The sequence below is a fragment of the Telopea speciosissima genome, chromosome 10 (assembly GCF_018873765.1).
Source record: "Telopea speciosissima isolate NSW1024214 ecotype Mountain lineage chromosome 10, Tspe_v1, whole genome shotgun sequence".
Lineage (NCBI taxonomy): Eukaryota > Viridiplantae > Streptophyta > Magnoliopsida > Proteales > Proteaceae > Telopea > Telopea speciosissima.
Genome location: NC_057925.1, coordinates 15,089,779 through 15,113,945, shown reverse-complemented (window position 1 = coordinate 15,113,945; position 24,167 = coordinate 15,089,779). Strand labels below are relative to the sequence as shown.

The 24,167-nt window shown below is 39.6% G+C and overlaps 2 protein-coding genes and 2 long non-coding RNA genes across 4 annotated transcripts; 1 reads left to right on the top strand and 3 right to left on the bottom strand.

Moving 5' to 3' along the window:
* The first annotated feature begins 231 nt into the window (after positions 1–231).
* On the top strand, positions 232–10,171 carry LOC122642582. The gene is made up of 6 exons (XM_043836093.1): positions 232–645; positions 1,015–1,107; positions 1,243–1,473; positions 1,878–1,980; positions 8,835–9,064; positions 9,708–10,171. Exons 1-6 carry the CDS (start codon positions 236–238, stop codon positions 9,922–9,924), a joined length of 1,284 nt encoding a protein of 427 aa, XP_043692028.1. The 5' UTR covers positions 232–235; the 3' UTR covers positions 9,925–10,171.
* LOC122642584 lies at positions 4,142–20,898 on the bottom strand. Its single transcript, XR_006330066.1, has 3 exons — positions 20,792–20,898; positions 20,177–20,209; positions 4,142–4,152 (listed from the first exon to the last, which is right to left on the bottom strand). It is a non-coding gene; the product is annotated as an uncharacterized LOC122642584 (long non-coding RNA).
* Positions 18,709–19,519, bottom strand: LOC122642583. The gene is made up of 2 exons (XR_006330065.1): positions 19,156–19,519; positions 18,709–19,026 (listed from the first exon to the last, which is right to left on the bottom strand). It is a non-coding gene; the product is annotated as an uncharacterized LOC122642583 (long non-coding RNA).
* Positions 20,899–22,033: 1,135 nt separating the features above from the next.
* LOC122643315 (putative disease resistance protein At3g14460) lies at positions 22,034–23,185 on the bottom strand. The gene has a single exon (XM_043836948.1). It carries the CDS (start codon positions 23,183–23,185, stop codon positions 22,034–22,036), a length of 1,152 nt encoding a protein of 383 aa, XP_043692883.1.
* Positions 23,186–24,167: the final 982 nt, after the last annotated feature.

Here is a 24,167-nt window from a genome sequence, read left to right as displayed (position 1 = left end):
AGTCTTATAAATATTCATATGTTATAATGCATACATTTTATATTCTCTACTGTTGAGTGTTGAGCTAGTTTGGAAACTACTCCACCTGGACCTATGTTCTCTCCCTCCCTGCCCGCCCTTTATGCTTTAATTCTTTATTGAGAGAGAGAGAGAGAGAGAGAGAGAGAGAGATCTGAATTTGCTGATTACAGATGGGTCTGTGGTTCCTCTCTAGAAATACTTACTCCATGTGGGCATGTGTGATTGTCAGCTCTTCAACTACTCTCCCTTTTCTTCATTGCTCCTCACTCTTCTCCTCCTCTTCTCTGCAACCGTAGTAATGGCGATTCAGAGGAATTCGAAGTACAATAAACACAAGCCCAGATCCCCAATTTTCATATTAGTTATCTCTGTTACAGCCATTTTGTTTCTTTGCCTTCTTTCCACTTTCACTTCTACCGCTGGGTTCTCCTTCCCTTCTGCAGGAGCCATAGCCCTACGAAAGCTAGTGAAGAGTAGGAACCAAAGGCACCATGTCTTGGATAAGTACTTGTACTGGGGTGACCGAATCGATTGCCCTGGCAAACATTGTGATTCTTGCGAGGGTCTTGGTCATCAAGAATCAAGCCTGCGTTGCGCTCTTGAAGAAGCCATATTTCTCAAGAGGTAACTCCTGTTTCTGGGTTTTGGGTTTTCTTCTGGAGATTTTGGGAAACTGGTATGGAAAGTAATCTATCTGAAGGGGGCATTCCAGTGTCTTAAGCCTCCACGATTTGGGTCTGCAGATTCCGTGTTCCTTTTTCTTTTAGTTGCGGTTCCCAGTTGCTCGATCTGAAGGAGCTTGTGATTAGAACCTATTTCCATGTTTGCATGCAATAAAATCTGTGTGTATTTTTTTTGCAGGATATACCCAAATGCCCACTTGGACTTTCCTTTGATCTACAGTATTACTTCTAGATTAGATAGGAAAGAGAAAAACAGTCTTTTGTTTCACCATTTTTTATAGAAAATTAAACTTTCTGATTTCATTTGCAGAACTTTTGTGATGCCTTCAAGGATGTGCATTAATCCAATACACAATAAGAAGGGTATTCTCCATCAGTTGAGTAATGCAAGTTCAGAGGAAAGGTGGGTTTGCTTCAGAAATATATATGTATCATTTCTGTGTTCTAAAACTGAAGCTACATTTGGAACAGTTAGTTTCAAAATTTTCGTTTTTTTAATTATTTACTTATTTTTGAACCATATTATCTGATATGGTAGATGGACTTCAAGCTCTTGTGGAATGGATTCCTTTTATGATTTGGACCTGATATCTGAAACAGTGCCTGTAATCCTGGACAATTCAAAAATGTGGTACCGGGTACTCTTAACAAGTATGAAGTTGGGGGCTAGAGGGCTTGCCCATGTGGAAGGAGTAAGCCGGACTGAACTCAACAGCAGTCAATATTTGAATCTCTTGCTGATAAATCGCACTGCGAGTCCTCTGTCATGGTAAACTCTAAATGGTACCTTTTTGTAAGATCTAGAATTATTGTGCCAGTTTACAAGAACTAGGCTAAGGTAATGTAAGGCCAAATAGTTTTGTTTTCATTTACTCGAGAAACATTTCAGAATTTGTGAATTAAACAATGTTTTGGCTAATCAATACAATCATAAGTCAGTTTGACAGTTGAGACATTATAAATTCGATTGGGTAACATGCCATACTTAATGTAATGTGGTTTGTACAGAAATTATTACATAGAAAACATGATGATGGTTGTTGTGAATTCTGGCCGAGTCAAAGTTCAACATAGTTAATCATCCCTGCCCCTTCAGAAAACTGTAGATTATTTGGCCAAATTGTTAAAGTCTTGCTAGTTCTTGAATAGGTCTTGATCACAGTAATCATCCAGGTTCATGGAGTGCAAGGATCGAAACAACCGCAGTGCTGTAATGTTGCCGTATTCATTTCTACCTTCAATGGCAGCTGCAAAACTAAGAGATGCAGCAGAGAAGGTGTGTTATCTTGAAGCTGACTTTCAAGTTCTAATACTTTGTAATTCTTGGTTTTTTCTGATTGGCCATATGTTTCTTGCTCTTTGAACATTTCTGTGGATGAGTTTAACTGCATACTTTAGCTTGATGGATGCCTGCATATGTTTGTGTTCTCTTCCACCAGGATCGAAGGTGGCTAACAATGCCTTTACGGCTGGCCAATGCTTATTTTACAAAATTAAAGTGACTCTATTCGTTTTGTTAGCACCCAAGTTTTTAGTTTGGTTGGTTTTCTCACCTTTGTTTCTAATAAATGATCAGCGCGTTTTTAGATAAATCTTATCTGTTAACATGTTCATCCCAACCCCCCCCCCTTTTTTTTTTTTGAGATGCTGGAGTGGATATCAAATCCCACAAATGGTGACCCAAGGGTATGAAAGTTTTGGCCTTTAAGCATAAAATCATACCCTTGTGGTTTAAGTTTTCCTAAGTGGTTATAATATCTAGAATTTTGATAACAAGAATTACAATCAGGGTTTAGATAGAAACAGAGATTCTGGTTAGCGTGTAGGAATAATGTGAATAAAGGAAGGAGATAAATAATATAGCAAGTGAAGTAGCAAAACTGATGTGTACTGCTAGTAACTTAGCTGATGAGTTAGCCAAGTCTGGGGGAACAAATCTCATTTGTAATTTGGGCCCTATCTTATTTTGTAGTTGTTTGTTTGTTTTTTTTTTCTTCTCAAAATAGAAAATCTTTTTTGAGACTAAAATAACCAAAACAATGAAGAAAACCAATATTTAATAAAACAGTAAAATTGGAAGTACTACTGCACTGTAATTATTTCTTGATTTAACCTAAAAATAGAAGTTCCTAACTAATCGAAACTATTCTCCTATAGGTTGTGTTAACATTTTGTTGGACTATGACTGGTGTTGTTGTAATTGTTGGCAACACACAGATATGCAACACAAGAACACATAACTCATTTGCACTCATTTGCATATGGCACTCCCTCCCCCTTTGACAATAAGTCCAAAGGATACTGAAACTCCCCCTACATGGAAGCTCCCTGCAAAGACTCACCTATGGGAGTACCCACCGCATCTTACCAATCCCATAGAACTAATGATCTCTCTCCACTTTGGCATTAGTACCAAAGAACTTGTCAAGTGAGTCCTCCTGAGTCGGACAAAGCGAAATATAACAGTTCCACTGCTCCCCCTATTGTATGCATCTGGTCTTCACTCAGTACTCAAGCCATATACACAACACATCGACTCTGCTATCTGCACAAAACAACACTCACATGCCACCACATGCTCTGCTACATCTGCAACATACTGAGTACATCAACTCATATCATCAACAATGACAACACATCCACACAGACAGAGCCATACTGAGATCTCATCATCTAATGACAACTCAACAACCTGTAGAAACTGTAATAAGACTGCATTCTCCATTAGGCGATGACCTCAAGCACTTTTACCAAGAACTCTTCCTACAATACCAGAGTTCACCTAGGGGCACTAAAATGTCATTTAGTGAGCTCTCCCTCTCCATGTGCACCAGTGTGCACATCAATGCTTGGGAAATGTGTTTGCTTCCATACCCAACTTGGATGCTGACTGGGAGGTGATTCAAACTGCACTTGTTCCAATGTGTCTCTCTCCACACTCTCTAGGTATCTACCCTAGGTGTCTGTTTCTGCTTCTGTTGTGATTGCATCTTGGAATTCCTACTCTGACTGCCTTTTTAGTGAACAACCTGCTTCTTCCACTAGTTCTGACCAAGCCGATCCACTGTAGACCTAACTGTTGCACTGCCAACTCTACTAACATCTGCCCGTGCCACTAATGAAGGGATATCTGCAACTGATCTATTCTTATCTCTCCAGATTCTGTTCAATTACAGTCTTGGTCTTCTGCTTTGGTGTCTCAACAATTATTTGAGCCTTCTGAATTGCTCTCTTTTTTAACACACTGATCAAGCTAACTTGAGACATCTTCTTGCATTTCCTGGCATAATGACCAAACTCATGACATTGAAGACAAATAACAAGATTCTCTCTCCTTGTTTCACCTTTATACCTGTGCATATCAGTCTGAGTCTGTATCTGCTGCCTATGTTGCCTGTATGGAGTCATACTCATGCAATATCTAGCAATGTGTCCATACTTGTGACATCTGTAGCCCTACAATGACTTCTGTATGTGTGCAAACAACCTCCTGTGACCATACCCATAAAATTGAGAATTACTCCTTGGTAATGGTCTGTCACGGTGTGGGAACCATCTGTCTGTGGCTCTGTGCATCTGATGGATGACTCTGTCAAGTCTTCCAAATCCTCCAACTCTGCCAATCTACTCAATACCTCTCTTCACAGCTTAACCTATCAGCTTACTCACCTGTCTCTGGTTAGTGACCTGGGTAAAGCCATGTCTGTCCAAAACTCCTGCCTGGCCATACACTTTGTCTTTGCCTTGCATGGTTAGTCTTATTGGATTGGACAAATTTACCCCCATTACTTGACCTAGATTGGTCCTACTCAACTATATCCACTGACTCAACTGTGCTAACCAGTCTCTGTATATCGTGTGGTAACTGACATCTCATCTCATCATTGCCTGTAGACGTCTCAAACACACCCTTGCCTTTCTGCTTTGCCTTGTTTGACTGTACCAACTATGCTCTAAGTGCAATAATCTCCTCTTCCATTCCACTACATTTCTCAACACTTGAGTTGAGTTTTGCTTCAATATCTTCAATTTGCACTTCCAAGCTTATGAATTCTATTTGTTGGAAATCTGTCACTTTTGCTTTTAGTTTTCTGACTAAAGTTTGGTGTAGATCACATTGAGCTTGGAAAGCTTGGCTTCAAGTGTCTCAACAACATGTGCATCACATCTGCCATCTACTACTTGTGAAGGATAGGGTTTCTCAAAGTCTGACAGTTGTACCCTCAAAGTGAAGTTCTCTTCTTCAAGCATGCAACACCTCTCATTCCTTCTGATGATCTGAGCTTCAAGTGTTTAAACAATGAACCTCAACTCCCTATCTTGAGTTTTCAAATTGTATATGGTATCTTCTGCACATTTGAGATCTCTGGAGACTACGAAGGTTCTCTCTCATCATCAAGGTCATCAAGAGCTGAAACTAATTCAGCTTCCAAGTCCACTACTCCTTCCACATCTTCATCATTAGAAACTATGTACATATCTTCAACCTGGTGCTCTGTCTCATTAGAACCTCTGGATGATGGTTCTTCCTCCTCACTCATTGACGAGCCAATAAAACATACATTTGATGACATGATAGGCATTTATGACATTGAAACAATTGACTGGTCAATCTTAATGCTAGACTACTCTCCATATAGCTTTTGTAATCTGTCCCACATGGACTTTGAAGTTTTGCATCCACTCACTTGAGTTCTAATACTATCCACCAAACCATCTAAATTTTCTTGTCTTGCCTTAGTGCCCATCTTGACTTGTTTCTTGGAAGTTCCACAACCTTTGTCAACTACCTCCCAAATTTTATAGCCCAATAAGTTTAAGAACTCCATTCTTCTTCTCCTTATTGCATAATTGCTGCCATTGAACTCAGGTGTCAATCCTCTCTCCTAAAACCGTGTTCTATCCTTGGGATCACTCAGCTGCTGATTAAAGCCTCATTGAGTAGTGGCTTTGATACCACTTCTTGTACTAGGTTTCACTATTGAGAGGGGGGGGGGGTGAATCAGTAGTCTCCAGAAATTCTTTCCCAAAAATTGAGTCCCCACTGACTGTCAACTAATCTCTGCACACACACTGGCTGCCAAGAGCTGAAATGAAACAATCAAAACACCACTGGTTGGGGTACTCCATTGGCCAGCTACAGTTCGTGTGTACTCCCGCCTACCACCAAGATTGGTTAGGCCTACCTGAAGTAACACACCCACTTTGCACATAACACAACATTCACAAGATACAAGAAACAAACCACAACACACAAATATAAGTGGTTCGGCAATAGGCCTACATCCATATCGCAATACCGATATTAGGTTTCATATTTGCATAAATACTCTCTAACACTACAACAACAGATATGGCTTTGGTCATTGATCGTACAAAGATGAAGGGCAACTATCCCAAACATTCACAGGCTCAATCGTGAGTACCTAAGTTCGTCTAGGCTTTTTATCAAACGCCTAATGAGCAACTACTCACAAGGGTATTGCAATGCAATAAAGTGGTTGAAAATAAATCCCAATCCCAACTAAGATCAACTAGGCATTTACAATAAACCTTGGGTTAATGCAACCCAAGGTTTCAAAACCCTAAATTTGGGTCACTATGGGCCCACCCAAAAGACAAGAATCCCAGTATAAGAAGGTAATGACAATTCTGTAATTGTCGAGACAAATCAGGCCCTTAAGAGGAAGGTAATAAAATATGGAACAAGTCAGGAGTTAGCTCTAAAGTGATAAGGACAATTCTGGAAGTTAAAATAAAGATAGGGTAAAACAGAAATAAGTTTGAGAATATGAGGACTAATTGACTAAATCAGCAATTAAGGGTCTTATTTGTAAAATATCAATGTTTTCTTCTCCAACCTTCAACTTTTCAAGCAGTACTCACGGAAACGAGATTCGAAACATTCAATCGAGCTCTCCCACCTTGATCCCAAATCCCATGAGGATTTAGGACAAGATTCGCAATTTCCTAACACTTTTGATTCTAACTAATACCAAACCAAACAACAAGGATTCAGAGGGGAGTAAACTTCTAATGGAAGCACTAAATTAGAATAGAAGATGGTTTGGGTCTCTCCCTATCCCCAACGCCTTCCGGCCTCTAATTTGGTAGGCTAAGTAATATAGACCAGTCGCAAGTGATAATGAGTACACTAGAGGATTGCAAACTTCAGGTCCAGCAACAGTAAATACTTCGATCGGTTCTCAGATTTGCAGGAAATTTCAGAACAATAAAATAAAAAACAAGAAATCGAAGAAGGGAAGGAGAAGATAGGGTAGTGTCTCTTAGACTAGGCTCTCTCACCAAACTCTCTCATAGAGCAAAGCACAAAGCTATGTTTTTTATTCTTTCTCAATCTCATTAATTCAAAATTCGTGTACAAGGTTGTAGGCTCTTAGAAACTTATATAGAAGACTAAAAAAGCAGACTCAAACACTAAAAATGAAAGGCCTAACTCAATCCTTAACTAATAAGGTAACATAAACTGACTAGGAAACTAAATCAATGAAAGAAATTGACTCAAAACATGACTGACTAAACCAATGAAGTAAATCCCGTTTTCCTACTTTCTACCCATATTTTAAGCCCATTAAAGTGGCCCATTACCATGAAATCCCATGGAATTAAAGGCCTAACACCTACATAACTCAAATCCAAGGCTTATTTCCAATAAAATAAGCCCTTTAGGTGACTTATCTGCATCAATTCTCCCCTGCTTGAACAAAAAAACTTATCCACGATTTTGGTAGAGATGTCGAATTAGACTTGCACGAGCATCCTTCAATGGGAAGTAGAATTCAGCAACCTTTGACTGCATCTGCCGTCCCTCCATGGATCTGATACCAAAATAATGTAGACCAGTCACAAGTGATAACCGGTCCACAAGATGATTGCAAACTTCAGGTCCAGCAACAGTAAATATTCCGATTGGTTCTCAGATTTGCAGGAAATTTCAGAACAATAAAATAAAAAACAAGAACTCGAAGAGGAGGCTTGGAAGCAAGGTGACACCAACAAGGCGGCCAAGGCACCTTGCCTACGCAACCAAGGTGCCTGGATGCCTAGGTGTTGCCTAGGCGATGCCTTGACAACTATGCCATACACAAATTGACTGTAAACCTTTGTTTAGAGTGAGCCCTTCAAAGGGTTCCCCATGGTTTGTTGAGCAATATAGCTTGAGCAGGAATCCGAACTGCAATATTTCTGACATTTTTTGTGACCTATATGTGGCTTTCAAAAGTTGTGTGACTAGCCTTAAAAATCTAAGTTGAAAATGCTTTAAAATTAACAATTCAGTTAGATTCGTGTGGTTGGCCATTTCACGGCGTTAGATTAATGAACACGTGAAGCCATGTCTTGAATTTGAATAGTCTCAACTTTTATAGGATCATGTGGGATAACCAGTCCTTGGCTGCTGTTGGCGGGGTGGGGTATTTTTGGAATTTTGAGCTATTAATTGTTATGATCTACTCAGGATTCACTGGTATAGCCATCTAGCTTATTTTATGTAACCATAGTTATTAATTAAAAAATAATGTTCTTGGTTTGAGATTCTGTCTCCCTTGAGTACTTACGGTTGCTGCTGGATGTTTGAGGTATTACACTCTATTAGGAGTACTAGGTGGTTGTGTGACTTCTTAGAAATTTTACATTCTTTTGGAAAGCTAGATCTTTTACTCGTTGGCTGCTGATTTTTTTTTTTATTTTAAATATTGGGATAAGTACTGTCTTTGCTGACAGCTCAGCCAAAAGGTGGGCTGTTTAGAGTATTTATATGCTCCAGGCCTTTGACCATTATGTTGCGCTTTTGACTGAGGTTTTCTTTATCTTGTGTGGCACTATAAATTCAACAATAAAATCTCCAAATTCAAATTGGGAAGGAAATGGCTTGAATGAACTTAACATAGAGGTTGAAGATTTAAGTGAGTTGTTGAATACACTGCATGCTTAGTTCATAAAATCTTGTTTATTTTAGTCCGGATGTTTATCATGCAGTCTCATATTTGTCATGCTGTTCTATTCACATGTCCTGTAGTGTGTGAGTGAGCTCGACTACAAGGGCTTTACATTCGTTTCATATCTGCTGTTCTCAACCATTTCATTTCTCAATCCATATAAATTCCACAGATTAAGGGGCTTCTTGGTGATTATGATGCCATCCATGTTCGTCGAGGTGATAAGATAAAAACTAGGAAAGATAGATTTGGTGTTGACAGGAGCCTCCATCCTCATCTTGACAGGGATACTCGTCCTGAGTTTATCCTTCAGAGAATTGAAAAATGGGTCCAACCAGGACGCACCCTTTTCATTGCTTCGAATGAGAGGATGCCAGGATTCTTTTCTCCTCTTTCTATCAGGTATTTCTCTTAAGGCCCTTCATTTATTATTTTTTTTCAATAAAATTTCCATGTAAATGATATTTTACATGAAAAGTTTGCTCCATGTAAGGAAGTTTCTCTTTAATTTTCGTTGTCTTTTTGTTGGGGCCATTTTACATCAAAAGCAAACAATGCAGAAGCCTATTTTTCAGGAATTGTCCTTTTCCGGCTTTTCATGTGGAAACAAATGGCGCCTTAATTATTTTGTTTACTTTGGTGATTATAGGTCCCAAAATTGGCCAAACATTGTTGTATATGATCCGGAGAGTATATATATATATATATATATATATTCTAGGGGGGGCCAGGTTTTCCCCAATGCCAGAGTCCGATTTCCCACCAATAGGTGTAACGAAAACTGCTCGTATACCAGGGGCATTTAATATGGAGAGAGAGAGAGAGTGGGTTCCATGGCATGGAATGTGAGCCTGTGTGGGGTGGAATCTGCACACTGGCATCGTGGGGATCCTTTTTCTGTTGTCTAATTTCTAAAAGATCAATCCTTTTTTTTGATAATATATTGTTTTCATATGCCTTAAGTTTTATGCACCATGTAGAAATGCTTTTAATTGCAAGCATGAACAGTGAAGTTGATCTCAAGGTCACATACTAATTTCTGCAGGTACAGCTTGGCATATTCATCAAACTACAGCAGCATCTTGGATCCAGTAGTTGAGAACAATTACCAATTGTTTATGATAGAGAGGCTTATCATGATGGGAGCAAAAACTTTCATTAGAACATTCAAGGAAGATGATACAGATCTCAGCTTGACAGATGATCCAAAGAAGAACACTAAGATTTGGCAAAAACCTGTTCATACGACGGAGGAAGAGTGAAGTTGAGCTTCCCTTACATTATGTTCAATAGCGGCTTTGTCTGTTTTCTTCTTATTCTTTGCTTTCATGGCCTTCTTCCCCACAAATAGCATACGCAGAACGAATGCAACACTCTGAATCAAACTCTCTGATCTTCAGTGCTGAAAGAATGGGGAGAAATTGAAGGAAGTCATGTGGCTGACATTGTAAAGTATATTGTGATTAGATCTACCTGAGAAGCTTCTTGTGAAACAGACCAAGATCTTTCTGCATACTTGCCCACCAAATATTCTGTAGGTTTTATCACTTCACATCTCAACACCCCCCCCCTTCCAACCATTAAATTTTTGTAATATTTCTTCTGTAGTCAATATGTGCCTGTAATACAGATCATATGTGCTCGTGTGAATTAATTATCCTTAGAAGTGTTTCCTTTTTACCTTTAATATTTTAAAATCTAGGTGAAATGTTATGTAGGTTCCTCTTGAGGGTGCAATGAGAAAGAATGAGAACCAGTACTCTTATAAAGGACAAGAAGCTGTTACATTTGTTCTTAAAAAACCTAGGTTTTTTTGTTACATTTTGACCCTTGTCCTTACCAACTCACCGATACAGGATCGGCCAGGAATCAGTATCAATCTCTACCGATATCAATACGAGTTGTCTGATCCGGCTGATCCAATACCGATTCCTCAAACCATGGTTCCAACTTACCGCCAGTTAAGCAACATGTTGAGAGAGACAGAGGCTTGAGATGATGGAGAAACCATTGATGATGTTTATTGATGTCAAATATTCTAAGCCTAAGGAAAAAAGAAGACGATGAATAAAAAGGGGAAGAAGGGAAAGATCTATAAAGTAAAAGCTGGTTAGATTAAAAAGAAATCTGACAAAGAAAATTGTTTTCACTATAACAAGTCAGGATACTGAAAGCATAATTTTTATGCTTACTTGGCAACCTTGCCAAAGAAGCCCTAGAAGACTGAAGCTGAAGGTATTTCTGAAATTTATGTCATAATCGAATCGAATCCAATATGTTGGTGAGACTAATTGACTCATTGTGTGTGTACTTTAGATCCACTAAACGTGTTTGTAATGTGTTACATGGGTTCAAGGAGACAGGACATTTTTCATCTCTCATCCTACTTTGTCTCCTGTAAATTTCACTACATTCCCAGTGAGATTAACAGTGTGGCTGAATCCCTGGCCAGGTATACCCTGTCTTGTGCAAGTAGGACAGTTTGGCCGGAAACCACCTCTTGGTTGTTGATATTTGTAATTCGGATATTATGCGTCTTTCTCGCTCAAATAAATGAATTTCCTATTACCAAAAAAAAAAAAAAATGTGTTACATGGGTTCAAGGAGACAATAAGGCTTCGGCAAAATGAGATACAACTTAGAATAGGGATTGAAGCTGAGGCCAATGTTGTTACTATCTGCACTATTTTTTAAAATTTAGATGATGTTGGAACAATAGTTTTAAATGACTATTATTATGTTTCTAGTTTCGATAGGAACATCGCTTCTATTTCTAAGTGTTTCAACTTGGGCGATGGACACTTTGCGGGTGTCGGGAGCGCCTTGTTCGGGTTGATCCCTCTTTAGCGACTCAAATGTGAAGAAACATGATATAGTGCGGGGGATGCACAATTAAAAAAAAAAAAAGAGTCGCTACCTAGGTTTTTATGGGCCTAGAACCCTGTATGGGTAGGCCAAATCTTGATTAAATGATAGGGCTATGATTGATTTCACATGGTCTGACCAGAGTATGGTTAAGAGGTTAGGTTACTAATGGTCAATCAATTAATATATCAACTCAATTGAAACTGAAGCACAAGATAAAAATAAAGTATTGTGCTGCACACATCTTGGCGCACGCCTAGGGATGCATGCGACACAACCCAACGGCTGGCAGCACCCTGGACGTGCTGGGTTCCCTGTAGACGAGTTAAATTCCAATCCTGATCCCTAAAGAATTTAGCTTGTCTCCAGGGAAGCCTGCGTCCAGGGGGCATCCAATGGTTGAGCTGTGCCGCATACATCTCGGTGCACACCTAGGGATGTATGCGGCATAGCCCAACGGTTGGCAGCACCCTGGGCATGCTGGGCTCCCTAGAGACGAGCTAAATTCTTGTGGTTAGTACTAAAGATTAGATTATGAAATCAATTTTTACTCCTACGTTTGAAAAAACATAAAATAAAATAGGATGTGATTGTCTATGCAGTATCACGAAGATATGTCGGATCTCTATCCCCTCCAGTTCCCTGCCCAGCCCAATTCCTCCAGTGTTTGTAATAAGAGGGGGGGAGGATGCCAAGGAACACCCTACCCCTGCTCGAACACTCTGCCCCGGTGGGGTCTATCCCCCTTATTACAGGCACTGAGGGAACTGGGCCAGACAAGGACCTGAAAGAGATAATTTTCCAGATATGTCCCTAGAGGAGTGTCTTTCTTTTTTAGTAAAGAAAATATTTATTGACGCGGCTGATATGTAGAATGCAAAGCTTCATTTACACAAAGACAATAGAATTTAGTCAAACTGTCTTACATGCCATAGACATGACCTTTTGGGAGTCATACTACCCTAGAGGAGCGTCAAGAACTCTTCCCCACTAGCCTTCTAATTGCTAATGAAATTTTTGGTATGTACACTACCATGCTACATCCAAAGTTTTGTCCTGAGCTTCAGGGTTCCATTTTCAATTGGTTCAAGTGCATGGAAAGGTAAAGGAATTTGAAGCATAGATTTGAAGATGTAATCCATCTCCCAGAGACACTAATCAATTGAGCTGATCAAACAATAATTATCTGTATAAGAAACATTCAGCAAATAGATGGTGAGAGGCTCATCCATGCTGCCCATTAGAAGCATAAATTGTTATAGGAAATAAAAATGGAGTGATGGTTACAGCGAGAGGGTACTCTGACTAATGCAGAGATGGTGAAAGGCACTGCAGAGAACTTCTCCCGTGGTGTGATGGTCACAGCGGCGTAGGGTACTCCGTCAAAGCAAGATGGTGAGAGGAGACACAACTTCTCAAATTAAAATCAAACTGCAATTAAACCAAAACACAAACAGAATATTCATTAAAAAGAACCCAGAACAAAATTGTGATCACTGATCAGAATCAAGAGAACACAAAATAACTCATAAAACCCAACTAGCAAAAAATTAATAGAAACACCTTCAACCTACAAAACAAGAAACCCCAAAGCATGATCAAGCGTAAAGACGAAACTGAACAGTAAAAAAAATTAACCTTCGAGATCGTTCTCTACCATCAAAACATTAAATCCAGAGAGTGAAACTCACCAGCAACAGAGAGAAGCAAGGAGGACTGGATCTGTGAGAACCCAAATGATGATATTGCAGCTTTGGTTGTCCTCTCACCTATGCTTGCTTCCCATGAGAACAGATGGGAAACAAGAGATTATAAGAAGATACTTAGAAGGGGGCCGGGGGAGGAGAAGTGCTACAAGAGCAGGAAGCAAGGTTCAAAATCCAGGTATCGGACTTGGGATCTGTCATGGCCGAAACCTTCTTGGATCGGGATTGGATCGGTCAAAAAACCCCCCAAAATCGTTTTTTTATGGATCGGGTCATGTATCGGTCAAAGTTGGTGGGTGTTGTGATCTCGAGATCGGATCGGTCAAAATCGATTGGTATTGATCGGTATCGGTCAAGATAATATAAAAAACTAAACAAAAACTAAAAACTTTGAAAAAACAAAAAAATTTCAGTTGAATCGGTCAAGGATCGGATTGGATCAGCCGATCCAACTAAGTTGGGCGATCCAATCAATGATCCAGTCAAACCTTGTTGTATCGATCAAATCTTGGGATCGACCTCTATTGATACCGATCCCATCCGACCAATATCGGCCGATCCAATCCGATACCTCAAACCATGGCAGGAAATCCACCACACCCACCGAAGAAACGAAACCCAACCCAGAACACAGAATGGAGGAAATGATCGAGATGCCGAAGTGGTTCACTCTGAGAGTGGGAGGAGTGGTGGCGACGCAGGTTGCAGATCCTCCGACGGCTACTCCGGCAAAGAACTTCGTAGTTAGGGAGAGGTTCGCTGATCTCTTAGAGATGGAGGAGTAGAGAGAGGAGAGAGAAGTGCGGGAAAGAAGAATGAGATGAGATGATCTCGCTTTTGGGTGGAAAGATTGTGTTTTTAAAATTGACTGTTGGATTTTACGATGTTACGTGTCGATAATGGGAAGGGGAAATTGAGGAAATTGAGGTGATAAAAACCGAGACTTTGATGCGGCGAGAGAATTGAGGTGGGAAAATGCTAATGTGATATTTCAAAATTTCAGTCCAATCTATTTTGATTAATTTGAGATGGTGAACTTATAAAAGCTCAGGGACATCATTAATTGTGTTATCTACTGATGTGGTACTTGAAAATCACACCCCTTTGTTATAAAAAATCCCACTAAATTGGTGGAATTTTGGTTATTACTCATGCAAAAAATAACTTTACCTCAACATTTCAACCCCAACAATACCCATCTACATGTGGGTCGTATCTTTCCAACAATCCCACCCCACCTTCCCCTCTAAACATACAGGACCTTAAGGGTTGTACTTTGCTCAAGTCATGGTTCTTAAAACCGGACTAGAAGGTTCGGATATTTCGGACCCCTTTTGGTTTGTTCTACTCTATCCAGTTCGGTGGTTTGTGGCAATGTTTTAGAAATTGAATTGGAGTTGACTACAACCCTAGAATTGGCTAGAAGTGAAAATATCCCTAAAACTATGATTCTTTAGAAAATTTCAAATATCTAAGAATTTTGGAGTTTTTTTTAGGGTTAAATAAGCGCTGCCCCCTAAAATGCACCCAATATTCCTCGTATCCCCCCTAAGGTTCTGACAAGTCTACGTATCACCCCTACTTTACTACTTCACCCCCTAAAGCCATTTAAGTCCACACCAGGTGTTACATGCTAAAATATGACCAAACTACCTTTTTTTTTTAAATTTGAAAAGACCTAATTGTCGTGACCTATTTGCTAAAATTTGAAAAGACCAAAATGCCCTCATCTTCCCGAAATCATCATCTTCTTTTACATACCCAATACTACCACCACCACCACCACCACCACCACCACCACTCACCATTAACACCATCACCACCGTGAAGCCCCACATCCAACTCCTCCACCTTTACGGATTCCACCACCGAGTCCCCCTCCCTTGCCTATTTCTCCACCAACACCACCGCCCTTACCAAAGCGCCTCACCAATGCTTGAAATTGGTCTGACAAGAGACAACCAAGAATTCGTAAACAACGATTTTCCTTGCCCAAGAAGAACTTCCGCAGAGCTTTAAAGCTCTACTTGTTGCCCCACAATCAGTCTCTGGATACCAGACCGCAGCTCAGGGTTCAGCTTCTTAAAATAAGATGATGGCATCTTACCCTCTCAAATAAAACAGAATTGCTCGAATTCCAAAATTGCAGATAACCCGATTGTTAACACTATGTACAACAGAAAATCTCATAACTCTTTACACATCTATCCTCCAGTTACCAGTGAGCACTCAGCACACCCTGCAGAAACCTACAATTTTGGAATGCATCTCTGGAGCATACAAACTGAATAATTGATCTTCTTACATACATGTTATATAGGTGGTCTAGATTTGTTTAGCTACGGTTTATATCTGTCCCAAATACCTCTTTTCACCATGACATTTTTTTTTGGGGGTGGCCCAAGACTCAGTAGATAAGATACCTATAGCTACAGTATTTTTTTCCATCCCAAAATATTTTTTAGAGACATTTTGAAACAATGACTAATGGTTAACCCATTAAAAAAATTCTATTGTACCATCACTGACAAAAATTATAAAATTTACACTAATCACCAGTCTAGGAATTCCAAGAACCAAGAATTACAAATATATACATTTATATTCCATATATCTATCTATAAATGAGTGATATTTATAAAATAGGAGACAGAAAAAAAAAGCATAGAGTTGAATAATTTTTACAAAGTTGATTAGCTTCCAATACTCTGCTGTTCCACATGCACAACTACCAACAGAAAATAAAATCGTAGAGAAGCACTTTCGAAGACTTCATCAGTACTATTTATGCCAATTGGAATCAAGTTACTATCTCTTTCGCTTCTCCCCCCACTATCCTGTAATCTCAAAGGGTAAAAGGACAAAGTAAATTATTAATATCTGAACACATTCTGGCATAAAATAGCAATTTGTAAAGCACAAGTCACAACAGTATTCATAATCCTAATATTTGTCCTAGTTTACTTTGGAAATGAGAGAAACCAAAAAGAAAACTCAGTATCATAAAACTATGACCAAAAGCCTCTATGATGGTCTACTCCAAGGTTTAACTCAAACTACTAGGCTAGCAAGTCTTGCTGAGCCAGCCACATCATGTTGTCATAAAACAAAAAAGAGAAGCTAAAACTCTTCAAAACAAACTTTGACACTGTTCACACTCTTGTAGAAGGGTTTAGGAAAGTTTAAAATTTACTTGTGCCAAATTAGCCATGGAATTTGCAGGAACTAGTGTACCTCAATGGCAATCAAAACGAGTTCATTCAAGAAAAGAACACGTGGAGCTGACTGGCGTGCCGTGTCAAATAGCTCTCACACATTGGCCTGACTTTCTTCGAACCACATGGTGAGCAATTCTGGTCTTTGCACACTGACGAAGTTGGGTTGGCACTCACTAGCAATTGTCTTTGCAAGAAGGGTTTTACCACATCCACAAGGCCCACAGAAGAGAACTCTAAATGGAGAAATGCCAAACTTCTCAAACATCTATGGATGCTTCACTGCGTATCGGACAATCTGTTGAGAATCACAAAGTAGTACAGAATTAGGTTGGCTACAAATAAGAAACTAAAAAAGATATGGGTTTCTATAGTATAATTACAGAGCAATGCTAAGGAGAATGTCCCTAGCTTCAATCTCTGCTGCAGGAAAGGGAGCTGTCCATGGTATTTCTAACAATTAAAGCCAATTTTTATCGTATATGGAATACCAATTTTGGCTAAAGTATCATGAAACTGGATTCTTTACTGGATGATGGCAATTATAACTTTTATTAGATAGCAATAGGTTAGTCAAGAACAGAAATTGCAACTAGATAGCACACAAGTTTCTAGAAAGTAAAAGCATCCCAAAGTGAAGAGTGCGGGGGCGGGGGGAGTAGGAGGAGGAAAAGGCTCAAACCAGATAAATGACACCCTTTCAGCTCCTCTGTTTTCACATTCTCAAGGCCACCAATGTCGAACTTTGAGGGCATTTTTTTCCCTGAACACACTGTCTCTGGTCCGCTCTCCGTCTCACATTCAGAATCCCTATCAAAGTCACTATGGTGCCTCTCAGAATGGCTCTTAGGGCGTTTTCCTGGAATTCAACCTCCTCTTCAATTCAGAATCAATTGTCATTTTATTTTCATTGGGATGGGGGGATGCTCCTGCTATTGTTGATGTAGTTAGTAAATGGTGGCAAATGAATGGACCTGCTAGCCTTTCAATGTTGCCACAATAAGCACAATGAAGGATTAAAACTGTAATCAGTAAAAGAATATCAAAATATAGAAACAAAGAAAACCTGATGGAGGTACTTACAAAGATGTCTTCTGGTCTTGAAAGCAGGCTGGTTAAACCATGTCTTGACATAATTCTGTCAGAGCTTTCTGAAGTTTCCATTAGGCACAACATTGCTATGCTTAACCAAGATTTACCTAAAAAATAGTAGGAAGAGTGAGTATACAATTCCAAGTGTGAAACACTTGGGCTTTTTTGCTTTTCTTCGAAGTTAATTCAGTCAAAGGATTAACCAAAAGAGGAAAAAAATTCAAATGACCAAATGAAGTCAATCAATATGTATGCAATTCTCGTCAGATTTGGCTACTCTTGTTCAAAATGATGCCAATTATTGTATTTATCAAAGATTTTAAAGTTTTTTTTTTATCTTTTGAGTTTTGCAAATTCCTCCTTCCATGTCAAATGATGGTGAATAAGTCAATTACATAACCCCAAATTACAACTGATAGTTAAATCCTTTTGATACACAAAACTCCCACAGTTGGACAGAAAGAAAAAAATTACCTAGAGAATCTCCAATCAAGAACCACTCATCACTTTAAACCAAACTGCCGATTTAGTCTGGTAACAAGGAATATCTAAGGAAGAAACACAAATTAGACATTGAATAAAAGAATGAATTCAGAATTTTTAAATATTAGCAAAATCTAACATATATCTCCACACAAACCTGTGTTACCCCAGGAACTGCACCAATAGTTGTTATCACTAGAAAATCCCGCAGAGGAACATTCTTCAAAAAACCATAATACAGCCCAACACCTAACAGAGATGCAGTCGAAGTAACAAGCTCGAAAAGACCTAGAAATTGAGGATTGAAACCACTTTTGTTTGTCCTGAACCCCAAAAGGAACCAAACCAGAGTTTAGAAACTAAAAAGAAAAGCTAGGGAATAATTGAAATAGGTTTTAAGCATTTGTGAAGTACATCATAGGGCGTACCCAATGCATGAGGCTCCCGCCACTGCGGGGTCTGGGGAGGGTCATAATTTACACAGCCTTACCCCCGCTTCGCAGAGAGGCTGTTTCCAGAGACTCGAACCCGTGACCACTTGGTCACGTGAAGTTCATCATCCTACAAATTAAGGATAAAATTTAGTTGATTGCACTGGAACTCATGTAAAGGAAAACATCACGGAATCTGATTGTGGTGTTGCTTGCCATAGGAAAATGAATAAGGTCGACATTGGGCTGCCTCACAGCATCCCACAACTGAATCATATTCTGTTTTGAGCTTTCAAGAAAAGTTGGGCCAACCAGAGAAAGAACATATCCTTTTGCAGCACCCAAATTAGGTTGTTCATCAACAAGAAAAGCTACCACAGACATTGTCAAGGGAAGAAATGTCATGAGTCATCACACCATAAACATACCCGCAGATTACAGGCTAACAACAATGGTTGGTTAGGGTTCAAATCAATTCAAAGACTATAATCGAAGAACAGAGAGGAAACATGCCTCACATCATAATCCGATCGAGGACCAACTTAAATAAGTGAAATAATGGTTGAGGAGCCCTGAAATAGTGCTATAGATTTTGTTAGTCTTGTGAAATTTTCTTCAAGAATTTAATAACTACGAAGCTCAAATGTTTTTATTTTTCAAAGTTCAATCAAGAGAAAGAACAAAAAGAGAGAACACATCACCACCAAGCTCAACGGAAAGTGCACTTCGATTCCCCGTGACTGGGAAAGCTTTGTGTTGTCGAGGTTGCTGAAAATCTTTAGCTCCTTCATCTGTTGGGTCCCCATTGACAACTAAACTTTTGCATCTTCCCTTTGAGCCAACCAGTCCTCTCAGGCATTCATTACTCTCCCTTTCTCCCCCTGCCTCCTTATCCTCCCCAATTTTGCCTGTTTCCTTGCCGCCACATAATCAGATGGCTTCAACTGCAAACACGGCCATTGTTCTTGGTAGGATTTATAGACTGGATGCTGAATGATAAATCAGACAGAGATATAGCCATATGGGTTCATCCCGTGTATCTGATTCCAAAGTGAACCCTTTGTACATCATCTGCTGATTCGTAGTGGTCTAAATCACATTAATATCTTCTAAATTAATGATCTAAACTGGTGTGGCAACTGGCAACAGGTTCAGCAGGATGAGTTCCCAAGAGCTTCTTGCATTCTTGGGCAAGTGGTTTCAGCAACTTTTCACTCCCTGAAAACAACTGGAATGGAATGTTTACTGCTGACTTGATCTGCTCCACCTTCATTTTTGCCTTGTCCTGTAATAGTTTATTTCATGTGGTTACATTATTACATGGTAAAGGCCGAAGTTATATATAACCCAATAAGTCCATAATCTAATTGCAGCAGGCCACCCTTGATTAAATCAATCTACAACAACAATTAGGGTGGACAAGAACAAGGTCAATAGGTCAGGCATAAGTCATTTACAGAGAGGAAAAAAACACAGCAGGTTGAGGCTTTGAGCAAATGGTCACTAAAACCTGAAATGAACCCACTTAATTGTAACAGTTCACCAAAGAAGAGTATACAACTAGGTCTACTGAGTGCAGTTTGAGGCTTTGAGCAAGGAGTCACTAAAACCTAAGATGAACCCAATTCAATAGCAACACTCAACAAAACAAGAGCATTTCTCTCCAAACTTTCTTCTTTTATGATGAATATAGGTTGAAAAAGAAAGTCTAAACTATGAAACTATGGTTTCCCATTTTCTAAAGAGTGAGCTTTTCTGGAATTAATAAGCAAAAGAAACCACAAAGGGCATTTAGAAGGGGCTGAACCAGAAGAGCATTAAGTTATGAGAACAAAGAGAGAGATTCTGAGACTTTGTTTGAAGTATTGGTTTCTCTCTGTTTAATAAAGCTTTGCCCGACCGAAGATTCTAAGGTTTGAGAGTCAGTGATTTAAAACATGGTATCAGGTACTGTATTGGTCATTGCCGATTGACTGATACCTATACCAGTACAGATCCACTGGCAGACCAATTCAAGATCAAAAAGCTATTTTTATAATAAAAAAAATATTGGTGGTATCGGCGGTCGCCAATACGATACCAACATTTAAATCTATGTTGAGAGTATCTCTGGACCAACTTGGTGGTTTTTCATCAGATAATTAGATCTTAGTCCTGATGCATAGTATGCATTTTTTTTTATAAAAAAGATAAGACAGATACAAACTCAAAGGTAACAATACATTTATATTTCTGTAATAACAGTAGCACTCAATTGTGCAGCTTTAAACTCTTGTCTGCTTAGTTTGATTTATCTGGATTCTGTAAAGTTTTCTATCACATAAAAATAGAACTCACATTTTGATTTGGATTAAACTATATCTTCGAGGTTGAATTCCCCAGCAGTGTCCAAAAGCTCTGCTAGACTTCTTCAGCATTTGGACAGTGGCTCCAGTAACCTACAAAGCAATAGATTTACCCAATTACGACGCCAAACCTCAGTAGAAAATTCACATTTTGTTCTGTGATATTTGAGAATCACTGTCAATACCTCGGTGTAGATCCGGGATAATCCTTTGTTCCATAGCCCTGGGGCTATTTACAACTAACCAACTAAGAATTCTCAGATGTACTAGTACTAGCAGTGCATCAAAGATGCACTCATTGATTCTCCCGAGAGGCCACAATTACCGCGTGCAAAAGATTAACGAGATTGAATATAGGAGAGATGAGAGAAAGCTTTCATTCCCTTATCGAATCTATAGAGAGCTTGGAGGAAGAGAAGTTCGACTTCAATCTTGATTCGATCAGTGAAGTCTTGTGCTGCTATTCAAAGCCCCTGCCATCTGAGCTAAAAGAGCAGAGCTTCCCTTTGGAAGGGAAGCTCCAACACACAATCCTGTTCATTCATGACCCTCCTTTTCCGCGTGTACCACTTTCAAAAGCATTCCCCTCAAGTTCTAAAGGCTCTTCCTTACCTGCAGATTACATAGCAAACAACAATTTTTTGTTAAGAGTCCACATTAGTTCAAAAAGTAAAATCGAAGAACACAGAGGGAACAGACCTTACACCATATGCATCGACCAAGGATCACTAACTTCAAGAATTGAAAATTAAAAACCCTGCTGTGCGGGTCGCTCTCGCTCTTTTCACCATCGTTGGACTTACACGCTCAAGCGTCATCTATCTCCAGCTTTACTTTTTCTATTAATAATTCTGTAAAGAATTGAAAACTAAATTAACTAAATAGTGTAGGCGTGTATGAAAGAAAAAAATATTGAACAGTTCAACCCTACCCACCTGTGGACATGGAAGTGTAGCCGGACATGATATAACCTGCTGATTTGTAGAATTGATTCCTTCTGTACAGAACTTCCTTAATTCTTCCGTGACCAATTGAAGCTTTAAGATTGATAGAAACTATTGGGAAGCTAACTGTAATAGATTTTGGAAATCTTGGACCATTCTTCCCCTTCCTTTTCACGGTACCGTTGCTTTAGTATTGAACAATTATAGAACTTCAGCTCTCCAAGACAGGTTATGTCAGAGAGTCCATCATGTAGGGATTCGAGAATTGGGCAGTCCCTGATGCAAAAACTTCAAAGATTGGAGGGAAGTATGCCCTTTGGGATGGACACAAGAGTAGGACATCCACCAATGGTGAGACTCTGAAGAGTGGTGAGATTACGAATCTCGAAGAGGAGGGATTCTTGATTATTGAAGTCCATGAGAGAAGAGCATTCTACAATCTCCAATTTTTTAAGATTTGTGAGTTTGTGCAGCTCCTTGGGTGAAAAATTCAGTTTCCCACATCTTCGAATGGATAGCTCCAGAAGCGCGGTGGGTAACCCCATGTCTGGTAAGGATTCAAGGGCAGGACACTCTCTGATTTGTAAGCTTTGAAGGGACATGAGTTTGTCCAGTCCATCGGGTAGGGAGTTTAGGATCGGATATCCATAGAGGGATAATGATTGGAGGGATGTGAGGTTATGCAGTAGACCTATTGGCAAGGACTCTAGATTCTTGCAATCTCGGGTCTTCAATTTTCGAAGCGCAATGGACAACCTTGTTTCTGGGAAGGACACAATAGCAGGGCAACTTGTGATTTCAAGTTTTTGGAGAGACGTCAGAGTGTGTAGTTCCTTGGGTAGTGACTCCAGCTTCTGGCAATCTTTGATCTGCAATTTTTGAAGCGCAATGGGCAACCTTGTTTCTGGGAAGGACACAATAGCAGGGCAACTTGTGATATTAAGTTCTTGGAGAGACGTCAGAGTGTGTAGTTCCTTGGGTAGTGAATCCAGATTCTCGCAATCTCCAATCTCTAATTGTCGAAGCGTAGTGGATAATCCTATTTCTGGGCAGGATACGAGAGCAGCGCAACCTTTGATTACAAATTTTTTAAGAGAAATTAGATTGTGCAGCAGCCCTTCAGGCAAGGATGTGAGTCCTCTAGCCCCATCAATAATTAGTTCTTTAAGACATGGGAGATTAGATGTGCTCTTTGGTAGCTTCCTTAAGTTGTCACAACTCGAGATGCTCAAACGTTGAAGGCCTGAAGGAAGGAGATCAACCCCAATTTCGTTCTCTAGAAGAACCGTAAGCTCTCTACAACGACAGATATTTAATTTTTGAACTGTTGTCAGGTGTTGCATAAATCCATTGGGCAACGATTTGAGATCTAACACACCATCAATAGTCAAGGAGGAAAGTGATGAGAGATGACGAGTCCCCATTTTGTTGTTGAGTACCATCCCCTTACATCTCGTCAATTCCAAGTCCTTGACCGATGGAAGCATGGGAAGGACACAAAAATTTTTGCAATCTTCTATCCTGATTGACTCCAACGAAGGAAATGAGTTATCTACACATGGTGGTGTTGAGGACTATGATGATGGATGGTCAAATTCGGACAATGTTGTTATCTGGTGACATCCCTTCAAATACAACCTTTCAATGGATGGAAGACTAGGAAGTACCACCAATTTTGGACATCCATTAATTTGGAGTTGTCGTAATGAAGGAAGAAGCCGAGGTAGTTCACTTAGGTCTCCACAATTTTCAATTTCCAGTTCCACCAAGACAGGAAGGCGGTGAGAGAACATCCTTAGCTTTGGGCAATTATTTATAACCAACCTACGGAGGCAAGGGAATTGTCCTTCGCCTTCTTCTTCAACCACTTCGAGCCACTCGTCCCACTCATCCATGATTTCAATATGTAATGTCTCCAATGATCGAAATTGCTTATTGGCTGATGATGATGAGAGATCCTCATATAACTCACTTCCCACTTTTTTTATAGAACTGCAGCTGAAGATGTGTAGGTGTTTGAGAGAGGGCAGTTGGCTAAGATGAGGTAGAAACTTGCATTTCCGACAATAAAAGAGACCCACCATCTCTAAATTAGAAAAGGAAGGATTCCCCATCCAGCTTGGGAATCTCGTACCACCATAGTTTCGAATCCATAGAGCTTTAAGATTGGTGTCAGGCTGTAGTGTGTCAAGCACATCCACCTCTACCTTTTCATCTCTCCAAATCAAGAAAACTATCTTCTCTTTTATAAGCACTCCAATGCAACCGAAGGCCAAGAAGGTGTGGATTGTCCTTTAATGTGGCCACCATGGTTTCTGTCCCATTATTGCCAATGATTTCCAAATTTGAAATGTTCCAGAGTCCCACGGATTTGTTGCGACAATTCCCTCAACTCACTAATATTTTTTTGACCCCACAATGAAT